We start from the raw sequence: 12,079 nt of genomic DNA on the forward strand, positions 1-12,079 counted from the left end.
GAACTTGATCAAGCATGGACTCTATCTTTCTCTCTCGAGTCTGCTGTGGTGGATTCGGGTAGTAAGAACTTCCATAAGCTTTGTTGTTGTTGTTGTAGTTGTTGCTGTAGGGTTTCTGGTACTGTGAACTCTGGTTGTATCCACTCTTCTGACCATTGCCATAGGATTTTATGTATCCACTCTGATTTCCAGACCTCTGATTCTGAAAGCTTGAACCACTGACGAAGTTCACATCCTCCTCTTCGTCCATGTCACTGTCGACATCTACCGCCTATACTTCCTCTGCAAAGCTGACTTGTTGCTTGAGAAGCTTGTGAACACTATCCAGCTTAGCCTTAACATCCTCCAACTGTTCTTTCCCTAGGGCAGTGGTCGATTTTTTTCTTTCGAAATCAGTGTTTTTGGTGTTGTTGTTTGATGCCAAGTTCTCAATAAGTCTCACAACCTCCTATGGATTCCTAGTGTTGAAATTTCCATCACTAGCTGAGTCTAGAGCCATCTGATATGCCAGTGCAGTGCCTCTGAAGAAAGTGCTGAGCAGTTGCACTTCATTGATTCCATGGTGTGGACAGTCTCTCTGATATGACTTGAATCTGATCCAGGAGCTTCTGAATGATTCTGTAGGCTCCTATGTGAATGTAGCAATCTTGATTCTCAAGTCTTTAGCGCGTGCCTCATCAAAGAAGTGACATAAGAATGCATTCTTGATGTCGGCCATGATGTGAGAGATCCTGGCTGTAACTGCTTAAGCCAGTGCGAAGCCTCTCCAGCAAGTGAGTACTTGAAGAACTTGCAAAAAAGATAGTCTTCAGGGACTCCATTGGCTTTGATAGCAGAAACTAGATCCTCGAACCTCTCCAGATGGTCCCACTACAAGAAAAAATCGTTTTCATAGCACTACAGTATAACGTTTTTTGTCTTTCCGCTATGGTTGATATACCCCTTAATTTTAGATAGCGTTTGTATATTTGGAAACGCTATGATAGAATGGTATATTCGGAAACGCTATGATAGCCTATTTTTAATAGCAGAATATAATGAAATGCTATATTTAGCTTTTTGAATCCCCAAACCCTAAACAAATTTTTAATCCCTAAACTATAAAACACAATTTAAAACTCTAATATTCTCATACTATAACTTTAGATCCTAAACATAAACTCGAAATTTACTCTTTTTAATATTAATATATAACTTTCAAAACACAAGCCTTAAATCTTCAATCAAACTCTAACAATATAAATCTAATCCCTAAACCACATACTTTAACATATATCATAAGAACATTAAACCTCAAACTTTAAATAAAATATAATTTTTATAATATATATCTCAGACTATGTATAATATTTCAAATTTACATTATACAATTCAAAAATAAAAATAAAACCATTAAATAAAAACAACACAAAAAGATGATTATAGATAAATGAACAGATAATTCTTATTAGTTTAATTTTGGGCCTTTGATTAGTTTTGATCCAAAGGCTAAAAATCACTCTTTTGTGATCTTCCTCCGTTCTTATTGGTCTATTCTTCAAAATTTGGATTAATATTTCTGACCATTGATTATTTGTAATCCAATGGCCAAGAATTCATCTTTTCATTTTCCTTCTTCTAGAGTTTATCGATCTCTTCCTCTCTGTATCATTCCCTTCATCTCCCTCACTGTCTCAAACACACACACACACGATTCATGTAACACACATCTCCTTTCTCTGTAATACTCTCCTCACACACACACGAGTCTGAAGGTGGAGTCGAACCCAGAACCCAGCGACCGCGGATCTGAAGATGCTTGACCACCGCCATCTCCCCCTTTCACCACCGTCTCTCTCACCACCACTGGTCACCTCTCTCTCTCTCTATATATATATATCTATTTCTCTTTTAAATCTGGTTTTCTGTTCTCGTTAAAAGTGAGGAAGAAATGGTGATTGTTAGCAGATGTGGTAGTCATTGGGTTTGCGGCTAGGAGGCGATGGAGAAGCTGGTGGTCGTGAAGAGAGGTGGTGGTCATGGGGCTTGCGGCGAGGAGGCGACGGAGAAGTGGGTGGTCGGAGCAGAGTGGTGGTCATGGGGTTTGCAGCGAGGAGGCGACGGAGAAGTTGGTGGCCGTGAGAAGAGGTTGTGGTCATGGGGCTTGCGGCGAGGAACGGAGAAGTTCGTGAGGAGGCTGGCTCAAGAAGATTAGGTTTTGATTAGGTTTAATTAAAATTAGGTTAGATTAGATTTAATTTTTAAAACATTTGGTTTAGTGTTAAGTGTAAACCGATTCTTATCTTCTATCAAATGTAATTTATAATGTTTAATAAAAAATAATTTATTATGTTTTTAATTATTAAACCTAAAAATAAATAAATTTTAAATAAATAAATTTTAAATAAATAAATTTTAAATAAATAAATTTTAAATAATTAATTCTAAAATAAATAATTTAATGTAAATAATAACGTTAAAGATATGCTATTAAAAAATATTTAATTGCATACAAAAAAACACTGTAATATATAACAATAAGATAGCAATGGAAAAAACCGCTATCTAATGTGTTTGACCTACTATGACGGACGATGATACAGCGTTTCATAAACCGCTATCGTATCGTTAGATAGCGTTTTCCGTCCGCTAAGAAAAGCCTTTTTTCTTGTAGTGTCCATAGGATGCTCGTGTGATAACCCACAGTAGGGTGTCTGTCCATGAGTGTAAAGTATTGAGGCTTTGACTCAAATTCTTGCCTCTGTATGGCTGGAGGACGAATGGCAGATTTTTTCTCGTAGTATTGATCTGGCATGTTGTAATCAGCTAATGCCCTCGGTCTAACAGCCTCGTCTACAGCTTGAGCAGCTGCAATATCAGCATCAGTATAAGAGATTACAGCCCCCTGATCATCTATCTTCTGACCTCCTGCATTACGCAGATGACTCTCCTGGTCATGCAGGTTTCCAGTCGCGGCCTGAATTAGAACTAGTGTCGCAACCATGTTTCGTGGCTCAGTATCGATCGATGTCTGAGGTGGAATGTCGATCGATGTCGGGTGGGTATGGGTGGTCGACAGAAGAGTGGTTTCGGTCGACGGTGGAAGGCGAGTGTCGGTTGACGAGCATGTGATGTTGTCGATTGATGCGGTATGTTTGTCTTTATGGATGGTGCGTTCTAGACGTACAGGATCTGAAAAGAGAAGTGTTTGTTCCTTGTTGCTTCTGGTACTGCTGGGCATGCATCTGAAAAGATAAGAAAAAGTTTTAACAGTTTTTGCGAGTAACAAAAACCTAGACTAAACCTAACTAAATTTGATATAATGGCGATCGAAGCTCCCCGGCAACAGCGCCATATTTGATATCACTCAAATTACCCTAAGGAGTGATTTGTACTCTCTCAAATAAGAGGTCGAGTTGTAGCACTTAGGGATCAAATTCACAGGGAGCTAAGGCACACAATAGATCTATCTAGTTATCTAGTTAAGCGAGGCAAGTACGTTTTAAAACAGTAAATAGCCGGGGTAAACAAGTAATTGTTCGATTGATTGATTGGAGGTTTTAAGACAGATATGGAAAGAGTTAGACTTAGGGTTTCTATTCTGACAATCATGATTATAATGATATAGATACTAAGCATGTATGGATATTCTAGAACTCAACAATAAAAATAGTCGATCAATTTTCGTATTTTTAGATTATCTATCGCTGGATCTAGGACCTTAGTTGTCGCTTGTTGGTCCTGAGAAAGTGTCGATCGATTCCAATAATGAGGTGTCGATCGATACACCTTTCAGCCCGTCGATCGATGCAACTAGTGAGTTTTCGATCGATGAAGCTTCCAAGGAGCGTTATGGCACGGATTTGACGTGTTCGCTAGGTTTAACTAAATCAGCTTCCGCTTGTTTCTAGCAATCCTAGCCCAAGTTCAACTAATCAGACAGAGAACAAAACTTTCGCTTGCGCCCTACTATCTATAGGCAAGGTCCTAGTTAGCTACTCTAGAACACATGCATTAAGAACAGTTTAATTGATTCATATCCTAACACTTAGCAATTCTATATTTTGGGATAATCCCTCATGAATATATGAACCCTCAATCTAACAAAGAGAACTACTCAGACATTGCTAAGCAATTCATAACAATAAGATATAAAAACTCCATAGATAGAATAAAGTAGAAAAACTGGAGTTCTAATCACAAATCTCTGAAGGAGTTCTTGGATCTTCTCTCCAACCCTAAGAGTCTAAGTATTTTTCTGCGAAAATTAGAAAGTATAAAAAAGCGTGTGTTGCCTAGAATAATGGCAGAGCATATAAATATTAGGTTAAAACTCGTCAGGGGTAATCTGGTAATTCTTGTGGGACTTGTGCTTAAAGTCGGCTGGAATCAAATTTGGCTTCCGCGCGCTTCGCTGTCGATCGACAACACCGAATGTGTGTCGATTGATTATTGCCTTCGCCCATCGATTGCTAGGTTGGTTGATAGTCAGCTACGGGTCTTTATCATTTTATCTCTAAAATGCACCAAAATCACCACTTTCCTCCAAATCACTCCAAAACCTGAAAACATACTAAAAAAACTCCAAAACAACTAATATGTATTTAAAAACACCTATATACCATGGATAAAAATGGGTAAACTCCATGGCACATCAAACAGTAGCTCTTTATTGATATGTATTAGTTTTCTGATGAATGGTGCTCTTCCATCTGTTTATAAATGCAGATTTTGCTTTGAAGTCTCTCTATGATGGTGATGACTTAAGATTGTTTGTTTATTGTTTTTTTTCTTGTCCTGGATATTGTTTTTTCTGAATATTATATACCGAAAGGAAAAGTATTTCATGGTATATTTTTTTACGGTTAGAATACTAACAATATTCTTACTTTCTAAGATTGTTTCTAATATTTATAACATGGTTAGTGTATAACTTTCCGATTCCTAATATTTAGCTATACCTTAAACGTAAAAGATTGTAATCATTTACTTATCAAAAGAAAATCTAATATATAAATAAAAAGAAATTAAAATATTCCAATACTAATAGAAACAATATTTACAAACACGTTATGATATACAATAATTAATAATATAATCGATAATTGGAAATGGGAATAACTTGGATACCTTTTCTAAACTTATACATTCAGTTTTTATATTATATGTACTTTCTATACCTTATACATACACTTTGTATATTTTGTAAATACCTTTTCTAAACCTTATACATACACTTTGTATATTCTGCAAATAGAAAATGAAAATAAATTTTGTATACATTTCTTTTTTGATGTTTATAACTTTTTATATATACTCGTGAGTTATTTTATTTTTGGATATTTTCCATGTTTTAGTAAATTGAGATAATTGATAAACAAATATTTTTTTATGGTATTAATATCTACTTCTCATTAATTATTACTAATAACTAAAATTTTACAAACCCATGTAAATAATCAATTTTAGAAAATTATATAAATAAAAATGGCTGTTTACACAGGTTATTTCATGCATATTTTTATATAACTATATGCTTAGGTCTAGGCATAAAATCTGTAACCCGAAATCCGAGCTGAACCCGAACCAAAAACCCTATCCGTACCCAGTCTGAAATGTAAAAACACTCGAATGTCCAAATTAGTATGCAATATCAATATTTGAAACATAAAATATGTACTTCAAATATTCAATTTAATATTTATTTTGATATGATATCTAAATGTAAATATTTAAAATTTAATAAGTACCTTAAATACTCAATACTATATAAATAAGTATATTGTTTTAATGTTTTGCTTTTAAATTTATATTTTATTTCGGGTTATCCGAACCGATCAGACATAACCTGAATCCGAACAATTATGGTTACTTTATGGATTTTAGGATATAATAAAAATTAGAACCGAAACATATGTGTTATATCCGAACCGCTCCGTGCTTACAAATTTACTCGAATGAAATCTAAGTGTGACACAAATTAGAACAGATATCCGAAAAATTCAACCGAACGAAAACGGATACCCGTACGCCTAAACCTTTATATGCCAATATAAATTAAATAAGACAAATATATACATATATATTATATTTACGTCAGCAATATATATATATATATATATATATATCCCCTATATATTATTTGTGGAACATTTTTAAGTTGTAACTTAAAGGATTAGTGCTGACGTGTCGTCATCTCAGGCCGTCTCAAAGTCATCTTTTTAATGGACCAACGTAACTAGAAAAATGGCACGGATGTCATAAATAAACATTAGGGGATTAATGTATTAGTGTATATTAGAGGTCATACATATATATAACTCTGAGAAGCTCTTAAGTGATTATTAAGGCCCATTGACGTAAAGATAAGCTAGGTAGCTAAACCATTCTTTTCGAAAATTTGTAAAGAAATAGGGGACATAGTAACCACAATTTCATAACCGATAAACTGCACTGAGAAAAAAACAATAAAATACTAAACCGATGAAAACTCAATTCGTTATATTTCTGTTTTTAATCAAAAACAATAAACCGGAATAAAGAATGAATATATGTTTAGTGCACTGTAACATTCTCTTTAGTAGTCATTTCATCTTCATATTTTAAAGAATGAATAACATATACAAATTAAGTGATACATTATGGATCATACGATTTATTTGATGTTTTTTCAGTGTATTACAAAAGTGTATTTTCTGTAGGTGCATGTCTTAGTAAAGTTATATATGACCGAGAATGTCATTACCGTAATCAGTCAATGGTTTTTATCCTTATCAAATAATTTCAATGGTTTATCTATTGAACTGTTTCATCCCGCACAATGAATCTCTATATTTTTAGTGATGTGATAAAAATCCATTTCTGTTAAAAATATGTGTATTGTTGTAAAAGAATGGGGAATTGTTTCTGTGTATTATTAATGAACAATAGAGGTTCCTTATATAAGGATTACAAAGTATAGGAAAAAGGAAATTATCCAAAACCTAATATAATATGAAATAGGAAAAGATCTAAAACAGATAAATGGAAAACATCTAGATCTAAAGTCGGCCGTCTCTCTCTCCTCTTGGGGGCCGACTCTCTCTCCTCTTGGGCAAGGCCACGGCTGGGCCTAGACATGGTCATTGGTTATGGGCCATCCACATAATGATTTATAACACTCCCCCTTGTATGCCATAACCATATGGGTTTGTATCATGCACGACGTTGCCTCATTAAAACCTCTCTAGGAAAACCAAAAACCCAAGGTGGGAAAAAATGGAAACCGTAGACAGGAAAAAGAGTACAACACATGACACTCCCCCTGATGAAGGCATCATTGAAGATCCTTCAACTGGCGCATTCCTATCTGATGAACCAGCTTCCTGAACGTTGAGGTCGGCAGAGACTTAGTGAACAGATCGGCCGAATTGTCACTGGACCGAACCTGAACCACTTCAACTTCTTTAGCCTTCTGCAGGTCGTGGGTGAAGAAGAACTTAGGCAAGATGTGTTTTGTTCTATCTCCCTTAACGTATCCATCTTTGAGCTGAGCTATACAGGCTGCATTGTCCTCATAGATGATCGTTGGTTCTTCCTTTTCTTTTCCCACGGCCAAGCCACTTTCCCTTAGGATATGGCCGGTCATGTTCCTCAACCACACAAGCTCTCGGCTTGCTTCATACATGGCTATGATCTCGGCATGATTAGATGATGTTGCCACTAAGGTTTGTTTTGTGGACAGCCAACTTACTGCAGCCCCACCGTGTATGAACACGTAACCTGTCTGAGATCTAGCATTGTGTGGGTCAGATAAGTACCCAGCATCTGCATATCCGGCCATGTTCTCTTTTGGCCGATCGGTATAGAACAATCCGAGATCGGTTGTTCCTTGCAGATATCTGAACAGATGTTTTATTCCGTTCCAGTGCCTAAGTGTCGGACATGAACTGAATCTAGACAGTAAACTCACGGCAAAACTAATGTCCGGTCTAGTATGGCTAGCCAAATACATTAAGGCTCTAATGGCACTTAGGTAAGGTATTTCGGGCCCGAGCATATCCTCGTCCGGATTCTTTGGTCCGAATGGATCCTTCTCAAGGTCTAAGGACCTCACGACCATAGGACTCGACAAGGAATGAGCCTTGTCCATATTGAACTGCTTGAGTATCTTTTCTGTATATGTCTTTTGATGCACAAGGATTCCATTATCCACATACTCAAATTGCAGTCCCAAACAGAACTTAGTTTTTCCTAAGTCTTTCATTTCGAATTCTTTCTTTAGACATTCGACCGTTTGGGAAATCTCTCCAGGGGTTCCAATTACATTCAGGTCGTCCACATAGACAGACATAATCACGAAGCCCTTGCTGTCAAATCTCTTTATAAAGATACATGGACTTACTGGATCGTTCTTATAACCTTCTTTCATTAGGTACTCTGATAATCGGTTGTACCACATTCGACCTGATTGTTTTAAACCGTACAAGGCTTTATTCAGCTTAATGCAATGCTGTTCTCGAGAACCTTTCTTATCTTTGAGCTCAATACCCTCTGGAACTCTCATATGAATTTCATTATCCAGTGGACCGTACAGATACGCAGTTACTACATCCATTAGGCGCAGATCAAGCTTCTCTTTCACGGCCAAACTGATCAAATATCGTATTGTAGTTGCGTCCACCACAGGGGAATAAGTTTCCTCATAATCTATTCCTGGTCTCTGTGAGAATCCTTGTGCTACAAGCCGTGCTTTGTATCTCACTATTTCTCCTTTCTCATTTCTCTTTCTCACAAAGACCCATTTGTATCCCACTGGTTTGACATCTCTAGGTGTCACGGTTATAGGGCCAAAAACGCCTCTTTTCTTTAATGATTCTAACTCCACGTTTATAGCTTCTTTCCATTTGATCCAATCTGATCTTTGCATGCATTCATATATGGATGTGGGTTCTCGATCCTCATCTTTTTCCATGATCTCAAGTGCTACTTTATAAGCAAAAATATCATCGACGTCGATATCATTTCTGTTCCATTTCGTTCGAGACATTATATGGTTTATAGAGATCTCTTGATTGTCCGGCCCTTGTGTCCCATGAAGTTCGGCGTCCCGAACCCCATCATTTGGAACGGTCGGATCATTTGGTATGGCCGGCTCACTTGGCTCGACCGTCTGGGTCGGCTCGGCCGGTCCATCAATGTTCTGGACGGTTTCCTTGATGCTCTCGGATCCAGCACCCCTCTTGGACTTCCGAGGCTGTTTATCTTTAGAACCAATAGGTCTACCACGTTTGAGACGTTGTTTAGACTCTGCAGCCACTTGACCTTGTCCCTTCTGGACATCTATTCGTATTGGTGCATTACAAGCCGGGATATACGATTTTGTCACTCGATTTGGGTCAGCAAATGAATCTGGCAGTTGATTAGCTAGCTTTTGAAGATGTATAATCTTTTGGACTTCCATATCACATTCTTTAGTGCGAGGATCTTGCCAAGATATTGATGGTCGAGACCATTCGATTTCTTTGCTCAATTCTTTGCTCAACCGGCCGTTATCTCCCCCTAAGGTCGGATATGTGGACTCATCAAACTGTGAGTCTGCGTATCTGGCCTTAAACAAATCACCGGTTGTTGGCTCAAGATACTTTATAATGCTCGGGGAGTCATATCCTACGTATATTCCCATCCTCCTTTGTGGTCCCATTTTCGTTCTCTGTGGTGGAGCAATTGGAACGTAGACGGCACATCCAAATATTTTGATGTGGGACACGTCTGGCTCATGACCCGTGAGTAACTGGGATGGCGAATATCTATGCTCACTAGATGGCCTGATGCGAATCAGTTCTGCTGCATGTAATACGGCATGTCCCCACGCTGATACCGAGAGCTGAGACCGCATGAGCAATGGTCTGGCTATCAGCTGGATACGTTAAATAAATGATTCGGCGAAGCCGTTCTGTGTATGTACATGTGCCACGGAGTGTTCTACACTTACCCCATGGACATACAATAGTCATTAAACGTCTGGGACGTAAACTCACCAGCATTGTCTAGACGTATAGTCTTTAAAGGAAAGTCTGGAAAGTGTGCTCTTAGTCTTATTATCTGAGCAAGCAGGCGTGCAAATGCCAAATTTCGTGTGGACAGTAGACAGACATGCGACCATCTGGTCGATGCATCAATCAGGACCATGAAATACCGAAACGTCCCACTAGGTGGGTGTATTGGTCCGCATATGTCTCCCTGAATCCTTTCCAGAAAGTTTATGATCTCTTTATTAACTTTGGCTGGTGATGGCCTGGTTATGAGTTTCCCTTGTGCACATGCTGCACATGTGAGATTGTATGGGACAACTCCTTTGAACGTGTGCCCTTGTGAGTTCATCATCAACTTTCGCATCATGTTAGTACCGGGATGGCCAAGCCGGTTATGCCATAAAGTGAAATTGTCGCAGGTATTAGCCTCGATCATACTGACCTTTGCATAGTATATGCCAGTAGACATTGCAGGTAAGGTTTCTAGGATCCTTTTATAGCCTTTGGTGATCGAAATTATGTTAAGGAATTCTTTATTTCCTTCTTCCCATGTTTCAAGATGGAAACCGTTCAATCTTATGTCTTTGAAACTCAATAGGCTCCTCTTAGAGCTTGGGGAATACAAGGAATTTTTGATCTCTAGATGAGTGCCCTTAGGCATCAATACATAAGCCTGGCCGTGACCTTCAATCAGGCCGGCTACACCTGCAATGGTGTGTACGTTTGCACTTTGCATTGTGAGATTTAAGAAATATCTTTTATCTCTAAGAATTGTATGACTTGTGCCACTATCCACCACGAGTATGCTCATTTCGTCATTCATTTCTATAAATAAGATTTCATTTCTCAGAGACTTCAAAACTTTCATTTATTTAAAGTTGCAGAACACCGAAATTAAAAACACCAAATCAATCATAAAACAATCATAAAGCAATAAAACAAGTCGTATCGAAAATTTTAATCTTTGAGACAATCAGAAGTCTCAAAATCCATAAGGTCGTCATTTGCAACATCAGATTCTTTATCAGCCTCATAACCGGAATCTTGGACCATATGAGCCTCCGGGTTCTTGTCCTTAAGACTCTCTTGGTAGAGCTCACATAAGTGCTTAGGAGTTCTACAATTCTTGGCCCAATGGTTGCTCATCCCACATCTGTGACAAACGGATTTGGTTGAGTAAGACGGTTTGGATATACCGCCTTGACCTCGTCCATATCCGCCTTGGCCACGGCCGGGATTGGAACCACGACCACGGTTATTGTGGTTTCCTTTCCGGCCGGCCAAGTACTTATCTCGACCGTTCGAGTAATTGTCACGGTTTCTGTATCCACCACGGCCTTTGCCATGTGATCTCTTATCATTCTGGATGTAATTGCACTCGTTGGGATTTTTCTTTTCAACTTCATTGGCCTCTGGTAATGGGGCAGATCCGACAGGTCTAGCTTCACTGTTCTTCATCAGGAGCTCATTGTTTGCCTCGGCCAGTAGCAGGCACGAGATCAGATCAGTGTATGTGGCGAAGCCTTTCATTCGGTACTGCTGCTGCAGGATTATGTTTGAGGAATGAAACGTAGAGAATGTTTTCTCGAGTAACTCTTCTTCGGTTACTACTTCACCACAAAGTCTCAGCATGGAGACCGTCTTGAACAAGACCGAATTGTACTCATCCACTGACTTATAATCCATGAATCTTAGATTCTACCAGTCATTTCTAGCTTTTGGGAGTAACACCGTTTTCTGGTGATCATATCTATGCTGTAAAGCATCCCAAAGCTCTAGTGGATTTTCCATCGTAATGTACTGATCTTTTAGACCTTCAATGAGATGATGGCGTATAATACTTATAGCCATGTACCGATTCTTATCGGTCTCATTGTTGTCCTTGATGATTGTATCACCAAGACCTTTTGACCTTAAGCTGATCTTTGTATCTAGCGCCCACTGTAAGTAGTTATCTCCGGAGAGATTAAGGGCTGCGTAGTCTCTATTTGAGATTTTCGACATCTGAATCACATTATCATTTCAATTTAGGTTCACAATGTGATCATGTGGCCGCATGGTATAACAAGCACGGCCACAAACTTGTC

The 12,079-nt window shown here is 38.2% G+C and overlaps 1 protein-coding gene across 1 annotated transcript; it reads right to left on the reverse strand.

Annotated features, from left to right (window-relative positions):
• Nucleotides 1-9,776: 9,776 nt before the first annotated feature.
• Nucleotides 9,777-11,450, reverse strand: LOC125590481. Its single transcript, XM_048764060.1, has 3 exons — nt 11,189-11,450; nt 10,964-11,077; nt 9,777-9,844 (listed from the first exon to the last, which is right to left on the reverse strand). Exons 1-3 carry the CDS (start codon nt 11,448-11,450, stop codon nt 9,777-9,779), a joined length of 444 nt encoding a protein of 147 aa, XP_048620017.1.
• Nucleotides 11,451-12,079: the final 629 nt, after the last annotated feature.

The sequence above is a fragment of the Brassica napus genome, chromosome C7 (assembly GCF_020379485.1).
Source record: "Brassica napus cultivar Da-Ae chromosome C7, Da-Ae, whole genome shotgun sequence".
NCBI classification, from domain to species: domain Eukaryota; kingdom Viridiplantae; phylum Streptophyta; class Magnoliopsida; order Brassicales; family Brassicaceae; genus Brassica; species Brassica napus.